The following is an 18,711-nucleotide window of genomic DNA, read 5'->3' on the forward strand; positions in this document are numbered from 1 at the left end:
AACTCTACAAGTAGATAGAACTTGAGAGAAAATGAGAGGAATATTCGAGAACTCATATTAATTCAATTTTGAGGTGAAATGATGTAAAACTTCAATGGAAAATATTTGAATGAAAATATATGGTTTCTTGAAAATAAAGATTTTCTATGGTAAAAAAGAAAAAACTTCCCTTGAGCTAAGCATAGCTAATTGTTAAGAAAAAGAAGAAACTTGAAAATTTGAAATTTTGATGAAAAAATCAAAATTTCGAGAAATTGGGGGAAAATTGAATTACTCGAAAGTTCGATGGAAATTTCGAATTATCGAGGGGAATTTTGTAATTTCGAGAAATTGGGGGGAAATCAAAATTCCCCCTAGAAATCTTGAAATTTCAATTGAGATTTTGATCGAAATTTTGAACTATAAATAAGATAGATGAGATCTTCCTGTCAAAGACTCTCTTGCATAAACTTTTAATGATCTTTTCTCAATTGATTATAGAAAGGTTTCAGATTCGGTTTTACACTCGGTAGCATCAGCTGAAAAGTATCCCTGAATTTCTTCCTAATTTCATTCCTTAATTGAGGCGTGTGGTTTACAAATGGAAGAAATCAGACCTCAGTCACCATGAATCGAGATTTGACTGAGGATTTGGGATATGATTTTAAGTTGTTTTGTTAACTTCTTCATTTTTTGTCATCAGAAGTTATCCGGTTGAAGCTTCCTTTGAAGCCTTTCAATGTATCTTTTAGTGAGTGCAATGTTTTTGAGTGTTGGTTCTCCTTTCTACACTTCCAGTGGACTTTTTTGATAGCTTGATTAACGTCAATAATTTCCCGTTTGGTTGGGCATTTTAGAAGATTTTCCTCAATTGTTTTATTCACTTGCAGTGATAGATTTCCTTGAGGAGTTTCACTTTGGAAGAATTCTTCGAGCTTTTCAAGATTAATCGTTTTCTTGGTTTTTTTAGTTTAAATTTGCTTAGAGTTTTGTCTTCTCGCTTTATTTGGATTGTTTTAGTTTTTTGTGTAGATCTTACGCTTCATTGTTTTATTTTTATATTTTTGTATCTTGAGCATTCGTCTCTTTTCATCATTTTAATGAAAAGTTATGTTTCCCTTAAAAAAAAAAAAAAAAATCAGGAATTCAATTTTATGATTATATTGGCAAACTACCGTTATCGGTTGTAAAAACCTATTTAAATAATACTTTAAGTTATTTTTACTTCCAAGTTCCAACCTATGTTAAATATTTTTATCATTAGTATTCATATCCATATCATGTTTTTTTTTTCAAAATTTTTTATTTTTATTTTTGTATGTTTATTTTTTAAAGATATTGGAGCTATCGATTAATTTCTAATATTGATGTTGAACCCTCTAGTTTAGGGATATATCGACATGTTGACTAGGTTGTATCTTTGGGAAGATCACTGGGTGGGGGAGACCCCTCTGTGGGTTGTTCCCTAGGTTGTATCATTTGTCTTCTCTTAAAAATCATTTTGTTGTTGATTTTCTTGTGTGGTTTGGGAGCTCTTATTTTTTTTCTATCGGGTTTCGTCATGCTTTTTCCGATAGGGAAACAATGAATGTGGCTACTCTTCTTTCATTACTTGAGAGTCACCCTTTTAGAGTCGGGAGAAGGGACGTCAGAGTGTGGAACCCCAGTTTTTTGGATGGATTCTTGTGTAAGTCTTTCTTTCAATGTTTGGTCGATCCTTCTCCCTTTGGTGTGTTGGTCTTCTTGGTGCTTTGGAGGATCAAAGTTCCTAGAAAGGTGAGACTCTTTATCTGATAGGTTCTTCACGGTTGTATCAGCACACTAGACAGGCTTGTTTGGAAGCTGCCATCAATGGTGAGGTCTTTTTGCTGTATTCTCTGTCGGAAGGTGGAGAAAGATCTTGATCATATTCTTTGCAATGTGGGTTTGCGAGCGTTGTGTGAGATTCTTTCTTCCAGACGTTTGGCTTCATGCGTGGTCGTCATAGGGATGCCAATGCTATGATCGAGTAGTTCCTCCTCAATCTGCCATTTGAGGAGAAAGGCAGGTTTCTCTGGCTTGCTAGTGTTTGCGCGGTCATTCGGGTCTTGTTGGGTGAGCAGAACAGTTGGGTGTTTAGGGGTGTGGAGAGAGATCCTAGAGAGTTATGGTCTCTTGTGCGCTTTCATGTTTCCTAATGGGCTTCAATTTTGAAGGCCTTTTGTAATTATTCCATAGATATGATTATGTATAGTTGGAGTCCTTTCTTATAAAGGGTCCTCCCCTTGCTTTTTGTGAGCTTGACTTTTTGTATGCCCATGTATTCATTTTTCCTTAGATGAAAATGGTTGTTTTTCATAAATAAATAAATAAATATATATATATATATATATATATGTATCAACATGTTTACTGAATATTTCAATCCTTAACCTAGTTGACTCTTTTTATTTTATTCATAATTCAAATTTTCCTGGTTAGGAAAAAAGAGAAGCAATGAAGGTCGAGTACTATTATATTTTGAATTTCAATGAACTTTTGATTGTCTACTAAATTTGTCCCCGGTACAAAGCATTCTTCACATACTAGTCTGCTGCTCTATTGCTCGACACCACACCATCAATATCTTTTTTTTTTTTTTTTTTTTTTTTTTTGTGTGTGTGCAGTTACTTGAAATGTTGATGAACAATATTGGAGAAGCAATTCATAAGCAGGTGATTGATTCAGGGGTTCTCCCTATTCTTGTGAAGATAGTGAAGAAAAAGGTGTGAATTTGTTCTATTTATTTACAACGAATAGTTGACTACCAGAGTAATCGTTCTTTAGAAGCATCGTGCGTAAATGGTTATGGATATGGTGACATGTCATATTATAGAGAATTAGAACATGAATAATACTATTAAAAGTATATCTTTTAAATGTATTTGATTATTTTGTATATATCAACAAACACTAGATATTGGTTTTATTTTATAATTTACAAGGAAATATCAAAGAAGTGAGGCAATTTCCAACGTTTCAAGAAGTTGAAGAAACCAACAATATATATATATATATATATACAATGACTCAAGTAAAGTAAGCAAAGAAATCCAAATTCGAATAAAAAACTTGTTAATTGTTGTTCTCCCCTTTTAAGAGTATTTGTAACTTTGAGCATTAGTCTCATTTCATTATATTAATGAAAAGTTTTGTTTTTTTTATGATTCTATACTTAAAAATTAATTTAAAATGTTTATCTCTCAATCTTATTATAAATTAATTTAAAATAAGTTGAGCCGTTCACTCTCTCTCTCTCTCTTTTCTTTCTAACAGGAAATGAAAACTTTTCACTGAACTTAGGAAAAAAACAAGCACCACAAAGGAATATTTTTAGCATTACTCTCCTTTTATTATATCAATGAAAAGTTTTGTTTCCTTTTCAAAACAAAAAGAAGCTCCACATAGGAAAGAAAAGAAAAAAAACTAAGAAATCCTCTTCATCAGAGAACCAGAATATGAATCCAACCAAAACACCACCACTCTTCCCTACTACAAAGCCGTGACTACGAAGTTCTTTGATTGTTAACGAACCATAACTTCAAAATGATTGACATGGTATCAATATCCCAACGAAGAGCATTCTTAGGGACGAAACAAATCCAAATAAAAGTCAAAGCTTCTTCCAAAGAAAATCAGCAATGATAGGGTTACACCAGAGATGTAGCGAGAAAAGTGCTGAAAATTTTCCGGACCCTGGAAAACTTCTGAATCTCACAAAACTCACAACTACCATAAAAAGGCCATAATCAAGACCAACTACCCACTAAAGCAACCTTCAAAAGTCTTCTTGAATTTATTTTTCTCCAACAACAGAGAGAATAATTTAATACTCTAATTTAAATTTTGTGTCTAAGCGTGCTCAAAGGGCCCTTGATCCTTATTAAGGTGGTAGTGCTTCGTAGTTTTCGTTAGTGGTATTTTGCTTTCTTTTTTACAATTTACTGATTTTCTATTTCTGCAGTCTAACTTACCAGTGCGGGAGAGAATATTTCTTCTCCTCGATGCCACACAGACAGCTCTTGGTGGTGCTTCTGGAAAGTTCCCTCAGTATTATTCAGCATATTACGATTTGGTGGTAGGACATTTCCCCATATTTGCTACATATCTCTTTGATTAATAATTATCTTTTGAAGCAAGTGGATCTAATCATGTTATGAGAATTAAATCCTTGGAGTTCGACACTATCTATAGTTCCAAGGAGTAGAAGAAAATCATTAGTAGAGTAGATCACAATAATATATTTGATTGGTTCTAATGGGTTGAGTGACATTGGCTTTGAAGAAATAAGTTCAAGGCATGATGATCACCTTACGTAGGATATCTTCTCTGTATCGTTTCGATTTTATCAGATGCCCCCAAAAGGATGATATCATATTCTATGAATTACCTTGGCAACCAAGTGTAGTAAGGCTAGATGGTTGTCTTGTGAGAATAGTCAGGGTGTGCACAAGCTGGTTGGGACACTCACATATATTAAAAAGATTAAAAAAAAAAAGGTTGATGCACATTGTTAGTTTCATGCAAAAATTATCATTGATATAGGTTGATGCTTGCTAAATAATAATAGTCCTTATAGGTTCGTAATGAAAGATATTTTGTTTGTGTCTAATCTTCAACTTTGTAGTATTGCGTTTATATTTTTTGGGTTTGGTGAAAAGGAAGGAAGAGAGGGCAAATGGAAATTGGAGACCAGGTTAAGTGAGTATTAGATTTCATTCCCGCACATTATTGTTTATTACATTGATTCTGTTTGTTATTTTATATATCCGTTCTTCCTTTCTTATCCAAAAAAGGGGGAAAAAGAAAGCAAAAAAGAGAAAACATTACAGCTTAGCTAATTGCCTGAAGAGTTCCATTGAGAAAACCTTGGTACTTCATAAAAGAAAAGATTAGGCACTCGGATCATTATTTTCTGTTTGTTGTTGTTTACTTGCTTTTGGTTTCTTTTGGTTTTTTGGATGTTGGAGCACTAACCTCTTTTCATTTGTTTAATGAAAAGTGTGGTATCATTTTCAAAAAACAGAACTCCGAGCATATGATCTATCTTTTATTTATGATTAAATACAGTAACTATAGAATCTTTGAAGTCTGAATACTTTGAATGAAGTTTTCATTTTGTTTCTTAGAGTGCAGGAGTCCAGTTTCCTCAAAGGCCTTCTGCAGTTCCATTAAATAATCCTACTAGCCAGCAGCAAAATAATACTTCACAAAATGGAGTAATAAGATTATCTGAGAAGGAGGATGTTGCTAGATTAGAACCTCAGATATTACCAGAATCTAGGTATATCTCGTTGAGCTTATTCTTCTGCATAGCTCTGTCTTGTTAACCACTTGTTTTTCCCTTTTTATTTTTGGCATACAGAACTCTAAGGTGTTAAATATCCTACAAATCTGTATGTGAACTATTTATGGAATTCTAGTATCCTTGTTCATATCCATAATTAAAGGATCAAACAAGCTGTCCTATAAGAAATGCTTATCTTTTTTTTTCCCCCTCCAATTTAAGAAATGCTCATCCTAATTCGTCTGCCGTGTGCGTGCATTTGCTTAGGGGTTAGGAGTTTTCTCTTCTGGAAGCAACAAATTAGTTTTCACATCTGAAGTTTCATGTTATATTCAACTGCTCAAGTTGACCATTTTTATGTTTTCATGGTTTCTAATTATTTGATATTTCATACTCTTTGGATATTTCCTTTATCAATGAAATTATTTCTCATCCAAAAAAAAAAAAAAAATAGTATCTAATTATTGATTACAAAAGATTGAGGTTATTTTTTAAAACAAGAAATAATTTTCTTTTATTTATTAATAAAACACTAGAAATATGTTCAAGCACACAAACGTCTAATGGCAGTGGGAAAAAAACAAACAACCAAACAAAGAAAATAATTCCAGTTAGAATTAAACAAAAAATGAAGCCTTTGTTTGCCATATTCTGTAAGGGGGTGTTTGGGGTAAGTAGTGGAATAGTGAGGAGTAAGGAGTATGAAGTCTAGGGAGTTGTGAACTCCTGGGCCCACAATGTAAGGAGTTGATAAGATATAAAATTGATTTTTTTTAGCAGTGGGACCCATCAACTTCTTGGGTTTCACAAATCCTACTTTCCAACTTCTACTTTTTACAACTCCTTGGGCAAACATATCCTAAGGTATTTCCTTACAATATGATATTATTGAATAAGAACTTGCCTTGAGGCAATACAACTCTTCTCCTTCTCTATGAGAAAGTCTTAGCTAAGCAAAAAGATGAAAATCACAATACCCCCTACACCGATATACTCCTCCTCCGCTACAAAGATACTCTCCACATTCCCCATGGTGCCCACAACTCAATATTCCTCTAACGTCCCTCACTTCCATTTGATGACTAAATACCTCCCAGATAAAAAAAACAATATTCAGCCTATGACAACCATTTAATCCACTGTTTTGGTTTCTCACTACAAAAGCAACCTTGGTAGATCTCAAGGCTCTTATTTACTATCTTTGCTTGTCCATCCATTTGTGGATGATATTGGAGCTCAACGTCAACTGTATGCATGATAGTCTAAACATTTCCTACCAAAAATGACCCAAGGAAAATTTTATCCTTGTCCGACACAATCGAATCAGGGAACTCGTGCGAACAAACTACCTCTTAGACAAATACTTCAGCTACATCCTTGGAGCTATGAAGCACAGATACTTCATGATAGGCAAAGAATCAGTATTAGACACGTATCGGATACCGATACTTCAAGATACTTCCCAGATACGTATCTGACACGCGATTTGACGTATCTATATTTTCAGATACATATCTGACATGCGATTTGACGTATCTTTTTCTATACGTACTTTTCTTTTAAAGAAAAAAGACAAGTAACTCATTTAATCTTTTCCAATCTAAAATTAGGCAACCTATTCAAAAAACTCACTACTCGAGTCCAAAATTGAAAGAAAAAATAAATAAATAACGGACCAAACCCTAGACTAGAATCATATAATTTCCATCTTCACATTTGAGTCCCCACAAAGTCTACCAAAATATAAACCATTTGGATATCTTCAACAATTCAATAAAGAAGTTCTTCGTTTATCTTCATACTTTTCCCTCTAATCTTCTTCTTCCTTGTAATATGAGTCACTTTTCTATTGCATTTTATTAACTATTGTACTTCAACATCTTAGATGTTGATTTTTTTGTATTGTATTTCAGTGTCTGTATTCTATTTTGTGCTATTGTTATTAACTTGTATGCTAAATTTATCTATATCCTATATTTTCTTAAAGAAAAAAAATGTATCTTGAACGTATCAGTATCCTCATTTTTTAGAAATATATATATTAAAAAAATATACAAAAAATGACGTATCCTTAGACGTATCTGTATCTTAGTTTTTTAGAAATAAACGAATCGCCGTATCCGATCGTATCCGTATCGTGTATCCGTATCTGTAGTTGTGCTTCATAGCTTGGGAGTAAAGGGGTGCTTCAAGGGTAAGAAGTGATATATTTGCTGAGTCTATCCACCACAACTAACATAGTATCAAATCCAGATGCTTTAGACAATCCCTAAATAAAGCCCATCGACAGATCAATCTAAATGGTATCATTAATATCCAAGGGTAATAACAACCCTGCCGAAGCCAAAGTCAGCAACTTATTTCTTTGATAGATCAAACACTTTTCCACATACTTCTTAGCATCAACTTTCATTCCCACCCAGTATAGGTTGCTCATGAGACGTTTATAAGTCCTCTATACTCTCGAGTAGCCTCCAAACATTGAGTCATGATAAGAATGTAAGATAGAAGGAATTAGTGAAGAATTACTTGAAATTGCAATGTGTCCCTTAAACCTTAGTCTCCCATTTCGAAGCAAAAAATGGGGACACTCTCTTCATCCTCCTCGAGTTTGTAGATAATCTTTATGAGCTCAGGATCATGCAACACTTCTTCTTGCACCTTCTTCCAAATCCACAATATTTGGAACTAATATGGCGCTAACTGGCACATGGGGAGGTAGATGTGAAAGGGCATCTGCAGCTTCGTTCGCTAACCCTGACTTATATTGTGGTTGTATGGCTCTCTGTTTGAGTAAGAATTTCAAAGCTCTTTGATTTGTTCTCAGAATAAATTTTTGCCCCAACGAGATGCTATGGGATTTCTTTGATAGACACTGAATATCGAAGGCAATAGGGTGTTGCTTTTGTGACAATAGTCCTCGAAGCATAGGTTTCAATCATAGAAGATCATTTAAAATCTGGGAGTGCTAACACTGGCAATGTTACCATCGCATTTTTCAGTTTCTCAAATGCCTAACTAGCCTATTCAATCCATTCAAATGTTAATTTTTTAAGTAATGCACTCATAGAAGTGGCTGGATTTCCATACCCTTCAATCGAACTTTCTATAGTACCCTTTGATGCCCAAGAATGCCCAAACATCTTTGATGTTAGTGGATGGGGCCACTCAAGCATTGCTCTCAACTTTTTCGGGTCAGCTTCCACAACATTGCTCGCCCCAGATACTCAATCTTTTTTGGCATGAATTGGTACTTGTTCTTATTGGCATAAAGCTTGTTCTCATGTGACACCCTAAAGATGTTGGATATGAACTTCCAAATGAATGAAAATAAAGTAAAGAGAAAATATAAAATCAAGAGCCAACTCACCTCTGATACCAACGGTCATAATTGCTCTTGTTGAGAACTCCCAAAGTGATTCTGGTTGTAGGACACTTACTTTTGCCGCATTGACCCAATTGTTTTATCTCTCAACCTCAACCCTCGTTTTCGAGAAAATGGTTTTAGGAAATGGGATTGAAAGGTTTTAGAAGTCATTGGAAAGCATTTGAGAAAACATTTGTTGTAGTAATATGAAATCTTTAGTGAATTGAAATTAGGAACTCTTTGTGTATGTGAACTCCCAATTCTAAACACTAAAACCCCTAAATCAATTTGATTTCAATCATAAGGATATGACTGGACACAAAATGCCTTAAGATCAAAGCTTTTGAGACAAGAACAAACTTCTTGGCCAAGATTCGAACACTTCACTAGATAGGATGATCAATCCTTTTTGAATGTTCTTGGCATGCAACTTAACGCATGAATTGGAAAATTCGAGAAGCTCTCCTTGGTGGGGACTATCAATTGATTCATTGTAATCTATCCAATCAATCTAATGGCAAGGATTTAGATAGCCTCCCAATGAAATCCTAATGCCACATCATCAATCATATCAAAATTTCAAAAATACCCTTACTTAGTATGTGATGAAAAGGATAAAATTGGAAAATAAGAAAATTACTTCAAAATTTTTAAACAAAATATAAATAATAATTTGATGTCCTTAACGGTTCATGTCATGTAGGCTAGAAAACATGTAAGGTAAACAACAAGACTTACTTAGCATACAACAAGACTTACTTGCCCCTTCAAGTATTTTACAAGGATTAAATAATATGTCACCCTTGCACATGCAAAGTGGCGAGTAGTCACACACTAACAAAATGACAAGAAAAGTAGACTTGCAAAAGGAAATACATATGATGAAATCATGATGAAAATGGTTGTTATGGTCATGTAGCCATGGCAACATGCCCTGGATAAGCATGACTATGGCACCCTACCAAACAAAGCCCATTCGTTTTCCAATTTTGACCTAGCTTGAAGGAATTTTCTTGCCCTTGATCTATGCCTACGTGGCATGCTTCGAGATTGTGAATTATTTTGTTCTTGGTCGTGCTCCAAAAATGGTGAAGCAGCAAATATTTTTCGTGGATTTTTTTTTCAATCATAGAAAGAAGTCACCTTATTTTTTACATTTTTCTTTTCAAAACTTGAGGATGAGGTTTTTCTTTTGGACAAACTCGATTAATCTTGTTTAAATCATTACATATTCTTTTTTACTTTACTTTTTGTCAGTTTGCTCCCAAATGTCTATAAATAGAAAATTTCTCCTTGGTATCCATAACTTTGGTTTGATAATAAAGACTTTAGTTTGGTTCCTAGAGAATTCTCCCCGTTAATCCCTAGGCTACACCCGGCATAAAAGAACAGCAGCAGAAAAAGTTTTATTCTTGTTTTGAGTAAACTTATTGAAACATAGCACATGTTAACTTTGAGTAAAATCATTATTGCTTATCATGCTTGCTCTTTTTCCCGTTGTGTTTTTTCTTAGCCTCTTTTCTTGCAAGTTAAACCGTTCTCCTCCTTTTAATGTTTTTATGCAGTATAACTGAAAAGGCTAGCAATGCATTAGAAGTTTTGAAAGAAGTTCTTGACGCTGTTGATCCTCGACGTCCTGAGGTGTATTCTCTTGCCAGTTTTGACTCTCTCTCTCTCTATATGTTGCTTGTAAATATGTTAATTAGGTGTAATCATGAGTGACTTATTTCTTATTCTAATTCTTTCCTTTTATGCATCGAGCCTATTTCTCATAGAAGAAGGCTGTGTAACTTACTATTGAACTATTGGAATACAATTATTCTGTTCTATTAAAATTAAGATGGCACTGGAGCAGGTAGGCCCTAAGTTGTCTCTAAAACCCTAAAAAAATCCTTGTCACCCCTGCTAGAGAAACTCTAATCTCTAAGTTGTCAAACTTCTGGTGCCTAATCCCAACTAGTTCAACTACTTCTGGTCAAACTCACAAGTGAAAGTGTTCGTGTTCAAGTGGTCATTTGTTGGAATCTGTTCGCAAGAGAAGCAGTATGTGATTATCTTCATGTTCGTGTTACCATCTTTCGGTTAACATGTGTTGTAGCCATTTGAGATCATTTGGTTGATACTGTCATTCAGATGCTCTGTGTGAGCATCGTGACTGTCATTTTAAGGGTTTTTTGGCCGTTACCTAGATGATGCAGTTTGCAGTTTTTTGTTTACTGAGATTGTATCCAAGTTTCTACCGTCAGCCAAGAACAAAGACATTTTATGTGTCCTCACTTCATACCTCCATTAGGTTTAAAATTTATTGGATCTGACACGGTTCATTTTGGTTCAATGTTTGGTTTAGTTCATTCAAAATACAGTTGGTATGGTTCTATTTGTTCATGTCTGTCCGGTATGGTTTGGTTTGACTCTGGTTTCTTGTCACAGTTGGTATATTATTTTCCATTAATCATTACTTACTACCATGTCAAAAGAGTAAATTCTTCAAATCTTAAAATTGCTCCTAACCAAGTTACCATCTAATTAATAGTTCTTGGGTTCCCCGGGCACAAATAGGTTATTATCTGCGGGCATTCGCTCGCATTGCAATTCTTCTTGGTGGATTATCAATTCCAAAGAGGAGTTCCCTTCTTTCCATCAACTATTAGGCCCCCAATTGTCAATACATATTCTAGGAGGGATAATAAGGGTATTGGACAGGGGACCACAAGTTAGTCGGACGTGGGAACGTTATTATACAATTGTGGGTATTATTATAGCCGATTGTAACATGTCTTTCTTTTTCATGCTTGTATATTGAATAGAATAGTAGTTTTTCTAGGGTTAAAGAGGTTACCGGCGCTTTCGAATACGTTGGGTTGTCATTGTGTTAGTTAATTGAAGGATCGTAAGGAGTATCGTTACAACATTCTATTTATGAGGTAGACAATAATGAGAATTGCTTCTTTCCATTAATATGTTGGAACATGGATGGACAACATTATAGCACGTGTTTCTTCAAGTAAAAGCCTATTCTTCTAGCAATCCCATTCTATCAAGAGTATCTGGACAAGTAAATTGATGAACAACCTTTATCTTTCATAGTCACGAAAAAGTTCATCATAGTTCTCAATTCTATTATTTGAGTGTAAAGTGTAAATTCTTAGATTGAAATTGAGGCTCAACCATATTTCAAAAATGTTCAAGTGTGTCTTTCACTTCAAATCTCAAAGGCTCAAATGCTTTCTTGCAGCTTCTTTCATTGTTCGGTCAGTTCTTCCTTGTTGATTGGTTCTACTTTTTTCCTCTTTGTTGAAGGTGAAGATTTCCAAGAAGGATAAGTCTTTTGTATGGCTAGTTATGCATGGAAGAGTACAACTTGGATCGGGTCTCAGGTAGTGGGACCATCTTTGTTGGACCCTTTTCTTTATTTATTCTTTGTTGGAAGGTGAGGGAGGATCTCGATCATATTCTTTGGAGACGTGACTTTGCAGGTTCCAGTTGGAGTTGTTTCTTTGAAACGTTCAGCTTTTTCTTTCCCAGCTTTAAGAGTTGTAGAGGGATGATTGAGGACCATTTCCTTTTGTAGGGCTATATCATGCCAAACTAGGGTGTGCGCTATTTTGTGAGATCTTTGGGTGAGAGAATAATTGAATCTGAGGGGTTGGGTGGGGTCTTCTAGTGATGTTTGGTCCCTTGTATTTAATGTTTATCACTAGGCTTTGGTTGCGGAAGTCATTTTGTAATTTTCCTTGCAGTCTTATTTTACTAGATTGGAGACCATGTTCTGAGGTTTGGCTCTCTTTTATAGGTTTTATTTTTGTATGCCATTGTATTTTCTATGAAAGATTTTCATTTTTCAATGAAAATAATGAAAGTATTTACTTGTTGAGAGTAGAGATAAACATGCACATCTCGTGGAGGGAAAAACCAAAACTGAGTGGTGGTCTAGTTGTTCACAACGGTCATCTGGTAAGGGAAGCATATCATTTTAACTGCTTTACTGCTATTTTCCAGGGGGCAAGAGATGAGTTTACCCTTGATCTAGTAGAACAGTGTTCGTTTCAGAAGCAGAAACTAATGCATCTCGTGTTGTCTTCTCGGTATGGTTTTATCTTTGCCTGTTTCTTCCGCACTGCACAGTGCACAGTAATCTATTCCATTCAACGATTGGATGTTTTTCTTAACTCAATGCTTTATGAAACAATAGTGTACTACGATGAAGTTAATGAAAGTGAGAAAGGAAGCTACAAAATATTGTTGATATCATAGTTGATAATATTTGTAAATGAAAAACTGTGCGATAATGTTTTTGTTTTGGAACAACTTTACCTATAACTGAAAAAATCTCTTATATTCTAGATAGCTTTAAGGATGCTGGATTTGACACATTTCTAAATATCCTATAAATTAGTTTGCTACTTTTTTTACAATTTCCTGACCTTGAACTTTCTGCTATGTGACTTTATTGTTTCCAATTTTCCTTTTCTTTTTGTATTGTGGTCGTAACTCTTGTTTGCCTGCCATAGATTTCCACTACTAATTTTGCTTCAGATAGTCCTTGTATATTTTCACTTCTCTCAATAAAGCTCGGTTTCCTTTTTTTTAGTTTCTTTGTTTTTTTTTTTGAAAAAATTAATTGAAGCTACTTGCAAATTTTAGTTATCTTGTACTTCTATTGGACTATCATTCAGATTCCATTTGCTTTCACTGTGTTTTAGGGACGAGAAGATTGTTTGTCGTGCCATTGAATTGAATGAGAAGCTCCAAAAGGTCCTTGCAAGACATGATGCCCTCCTCTCTGGTCAGTTTATGTCGACTCAAAATCAGCTCAACGGTGAAGAAGTCGGCATGTCCAGGTTGCCTGCCAATCATTATAATCAAGATGAAGGAGAAGATGAAGAAGAAGCTGAGCAACTTTTCCGAAGGTAATACATAACATTCAATGTTGAGTCTAGTACGGTTTCGTGTAGGTATAAGCAAACTAAGTAGTAATTGGTATGGACAATGTCAGGCTGCGAAAAGGAAAAGCTTGTGCAAGGCCTGAAGATGAAGAAGATTCTTCAGAGGAACGACCATCGTTGGGTTTGCTTGGATTGTCAATTCCAGTCGAACGAGCAAACCGTCCGATCATTCGACCCATCACCGAGAAGCTGTCAACGGCATCTGATGTGCAGCATGGTCAGGGTGTTTCAATACCACCACCACCAGTAAAACATGCAGAAAGGGAGAAGTTCTTCAAGGATAAAAAGATGGATGTTGGAGTTGGTGGGCATATGAGAAGCCTTTCTTTACACAGTCGTAATGCTAGCAGCTCTCGCAGTGGGAGCATAGATTTCAATGAATCATGAAGGAACGGTGTGAAGAAGTGTTTGAGAGTGCAATTTTATTTATTTTCACTTCAACTCATTATTTGTAAAGTCTTGAGTAATTTTTCTTGTTTTCTTTCTTGGTCTTGTTTCATTTCAATGAGTTTGATGTCTTTAAATTAACATGTAAGGGCCAGGGACTTCTGCATATATCCTTTATTCCATTCGTGTATAATTTTGTAATTTAAGGGTTAACTATTTCAAGATCGCTCAAGGAAAAAGAAAAGAGAGAAATCGAAAGACCTTTATTTGTTTTATATTATGAGCACACATTTTTTGGTTTGATAATTTCTGCTCCATTTAATAACCATTTTGTTCTTTATTTTTATTTTTGAAAATTAAGTTTATTTTATCAACATTTTTTCTACTATTATTTGCATATTTATTAAATAAATGATTGAATTCTTAGTCCAATTCTAAAAATAAAAATAACTTTTTGAAAGTTACTTTTTTTAGTTCTCAAAATTTGGTTTTGGTTTTTTAATTATTGATGAAAAGTAGATAACAAAGAAAGAAATTTGGAGGTGGAAATAGTGTCTATAGTTTTAAAAATAAAAACAAAAAATAAAATGATTAACAAATGAAGTCTTAATTATTTTAATTAGCAATTCTTTTCTATCATTTTGATGCTTTTTATATATGTTTTTTTGAAAGGATACCTGTTCCTTTCTTCCACAATTTTTTTTTTTTTTAATATTACTATTATATATCGAATATAAATAATATTTTTGATCTACTAATAGATACTCTACTCATTTTAACTACCAAGTACTATATTGAGATCTTAAAATAATGCAGCGACCGGAGTTGAAGGCAGAGGTGGTAAGTTGATATCTGGTGGACTTAGACGCTTGAAGGATGCCCAAACTGTAGATGATAAAGATACGGTTCTTAAGTTGGCTCTTCATTTGCAACGAGCACACCTGAAACTCCATTGGTTCTTTTCTTGCTTCACTGGCCATGGCCTAGGGCTGGGCATAAAATTCTTTGAAGAGGAAACTCAATTTCTTCATTAGTTGCATAATGATACATTAGTTCTAACCCTGATAATAGCTAATGTTAAGATCATTGCATATTAGTTGATGGCAGAAGCTCCGCAAATGTCTCGACTTTGGAGCCTTTCAACGAGGTTAAATGGCGAATAATTGAAGAGATGTCCGACTCCATTGATAGGCTTTAGAGAAGAGAGTAGATCCAATATATGAACCATTCTTTATCTAGTTCTACCAGGGTAAAAGAGAATATTCTACATCTTATGGCATTTCGTACCTCATGCAAGTCCATCTAAGGTCTATATGAATCCTAGTTGTGCTCTATAGGATCTTTCTTTCCACCATAGGGTTTTATTGATTGGGCTTTGAACTTAGGAGGAACTTAATCCATTATCAAACGACGGGTCGACATGCTCGATTAGTGCCTCTAGATTTATACCCTACCTACTGATTTGAGTGTACATATTCACTTGGATAATCCCTATTTCTCTTGGGATTCTCTATAGGTTTGCTTTCCATGGTACATCCTTGACATCAACCTCATCCCCCACCTTTGGTTTCGTCTTACGGCGTCTGCAAGTCTGTCTCTAATGACTGTTTGATCGATCCACTTCATTCTCCTAGACGGAGGCTCGACCTTGGCCTTAGCCTTGGTCGTTGCTTTTGGAAACTACTTGTACTACTGATCTCAGCCTCTTGCTTTGGTTAACAGCAATCTTCACTCTGCTTTCTTTTTCCAATCCTTGCATGGAACTATCTCTGTCTAGTGCTTTGGAGATTATTCTCTCCCTCTGCCTATTGCTTCCTGTGCTTGCCCCTACCTTGGGTTTCTTGCCTGTTGCACAATGGGGTTGAGATTATCTCATGCTCTCTACCAATGGAGCTTTTCCTTTGACAGGATCATGTATAAGTACATTCTTTTACCTTCCACCTAAGATGTTTTGTTAGTTGAAAACCTCTAGAAATCGAGTGATATTTCGACCTATGTCGTTTACTCTTGCTTCAAGATCTTCAAACTTCTCTCCTTGACTTGCTTCTCCTTTGGTCGGGCCAATGAGCCTTAATTTCACGAATTTTCCATGGGTGGCGATCTCCATCAAAATCTTCTTCACTTAGGTTCATGTCCTTGAATCGTCAACTCATTGATCCTTTGTTTACAGATTATAGGTTTTCTTGCTAAAAAGAAAATGCTTCGTCACCACATATGACATCAACTATTGATGCTTAAATTTGGATTGGTAGAGTGGCTCGACCTTAATGTGGCACCAACGATAAAACTGTCTTTGGAGGGAAGAAGGTAACCTGTAAGTTAACAAGAATTGCACACAGGTGTGATGTAGGCCACACACACTCTAATGGTTAAGTTAAGAAGTCTGAAGATTAGGTTTGTTATGAAATTTGTAATAGAGAGTAAACTTACCTCTTGTGTCACATTTCTCGCTTAATCATTAGATGAGATGACCTGTTCTTTCTCTGATTAGGACTTCCATTCTGCTCCTAGACTCTTATTTTTCCTTATAGGGCTACATCATGCAAGAAACGCATGATTTGATGGACTCAACCTCAACCAAACTTGAGGCCAATCGGGTTGATTTGACATTGAACAAAGTTCAACCCTCCTTCTTGTCCTATATTGGGCCGAATCATGCATGTGATGTATAATATGGTGGACTCGCCCTCAATCTCAACTTTGGCTGAGGTCATTGGCTTTCAAAAATCAAATGCAAGAGATTGCAAGATTGTAAATGCTATTTGAGATATAAATTAAACCATTAGATCTTTGAACATAATGTTTGATAATAGTATTATACCGATGACTTTGAATAAACATAATGATCTTATATAGACAAGAAAATCATTAATAGATTAGTTATATTTTATGTTGATATTATATTACTCTTCTAATGTAAAATTTCAATCTAACATAATTTTGACTATTTAACCAATTTCAAATGAATAATTTGAAATGACATGGTATATTTTATATGTCCAAAGAGAGATTTTAAAAACATAATGTTAAGGTCGTCAAACATCTTACATTCAAAATAACTAACTAATATGAAGTTAACTAAGTCTAAGGGAGAGTTTCCTGAGATGCCTTGAATTTTAAGGATATACAATTAATGTATAAATGAGACTTAATTAACAAGTAAATATACAATTAGTAAGTTATATCTTATAAGTTAATGGTATGACAATTGAGTATAAAATTATAAAAACTTTTTGAAATATCTATGGATAATGAGAAATTTTTATATATGTATTAAAATATGATCTTTTACAAGATACACTAGGTCTTACAGAGATTTAAGAAATTTTTTGTTAAGATTAATTTTATCCTAAGTGGTGGAGAATGATACACAAATTATTATTATTATTATTTTTGTTGTTGTTGTTTGTGAAGCAACAAAAGAACTTGTATAATCATAAAAGATCCTTAGAGATCTGAAAGGTGTTTTAGATGTGAATTAGTTTATCACAATTTATTATGATAATAGTGATGCAAAGACTAATACTAAGGAAATTAGTAAACACTAATTTATAGGGTATTACATATTGAGAGAAGACATCATGGTAGTGACCAAGTTGGCTTTTAGTGACAAATATTTTGATTTATTCAAAAAGATTCTCTAGACTAAAGTGCTTGAAGGTTATCTAGAATGTCAAGGATTACGAGTCATGTCTCTTCTTCGCTATGGTAAGTGAGAGAACATGTTAGATATAGAATATACCCTAGGATATATATCTCACCGGCTTTAATGCAAATAGAAGATTTATTGGGATTTGTGCCATAAAGTCTTGTAGCTAGTGAGTTATTTAATAATTATTTTATATACAATATTGTATTATCTATTATAGTAAAAATTCAAGGGTATTAAATGTAAACTTGAATATATGTGATTGACATACGTGTGGATCATTTTCAAGAAATAACCTAAAGAGTCTATAGTATATGAAAAAAATTGGTGCCTCATTCTGGTGAAACTATGGATACGATCCACTTTGTAATTGTTACAAATGATTTGATCAAAATCGTTCATGTAGAGATATGAGAATGAGGGTATCCTATACAAAGAGTTTGTATAAAATTAGACCCCAAAATATATAATCTCCCTTTATAAATTAGTTAATTAAAGAGAATAATATTTCATCATCTGATCATATGCAACTCGATCTGAATCCTGAATGAGTTATGAACTCCTGTCTGTGAAGACTCGTCCTTTGTTTTGCATGGGTGAGAATGGCCTAAGTAGCTGATTCAATAAGCTTACCATTCTAGGGACTTGATGAAATAGGGAGTTGAGAATGCAATTTCATAAGATGGAATTCACACATTCTCACATAGGGTTAGTAGATGAGTAGTTCTTTGAGTGCTTATTTTAGAGACTTGAACAATAAGGCCCCACCCTCTCATTGACTCGAGAAAGACTTGGTGGTTCCATATTGAACCGAAATATATTGTTCATTAAAGGATCAACAGTACTTAAGGTGCGAAATGTAATTACAAAGGTAAAACATAAAGTTGACCTAACTATAATTATGAACAACTTGTGATGGACCAATTTGCTTGTAATGATTCTGTCCATAGATACAATTTGTCCTACGGTACATAAGAGTAAAACTATATATCTATAATCGTATGATCTATAGTTAATGAATGAAAATTGATAAATTAAAGAATTTAATTAATTAATTTTGATCATTGAATTTTATAAT

General features: G+C 34.3%; 1 protein-coding gene across 3 annotated transcripts in view; it reads left to right on the forward strand.

Moving 5' to 3' along the window:
- Window positions 1-14,259, forward strand: part of LOC120074003 (ENTH/VHS/GAT family protein) — a 28,205-nt gene extending 13,946 nt beyond the window's left edge. For all 3 annotated transcript variants that reach the window (XM_039026964.2, XM_039026963.2, XM_039026965.2), the window contains 7 exons: window positions 2,625-2,723; window positions 3,962-4,075; window positions 5,127-5,281; window positions 10,217-10,292; window positions 12,651-12,736; window positions 13,355-13,561; window positions 13,648-14,259. In XM_039026964.2, coding sequence (XP_038882892.1) covers window positions 2,625-2,723; window positions 3,962-4,075; window positions 5,127-5,281; window positions 10,217-10,292; window positions 12,651-12,736; window positions 13,355-13,561; window positions 13,648-13,984 — 1,074 coding nt within the window. In that variant the 3' untranslated portion in view covers window positions 13,985-14,259. The remainder of the gene's footprint in view (window positions 1-2,624; window positions 2,724-3,961; window positions 4,076-5,126; window positions 5,282-10,216; window positions 10,293-12,650; window positions 12,737-13,354; window positions 13,562-13,647) is intronic.
- Window positions 14,260-18,711: the final 4,452 nt, after the last annotated feature.

The sequence above is a fragment of the Benincasa hispida genome, chromosome 3 (assembly GCF_027475165.1).
Source record: "Benincasa hispida cultivar pf3 chromosome 3, pf3_genome.v1.1, whole genome shotgun sequence".
Lineage (NCBI taxonomy): Eukaryota > Viridiplantae > Streptophyta > Magnoliopsida > Cucurbitales > Cucurbitaceae > Benincasa > Benincasa hispida.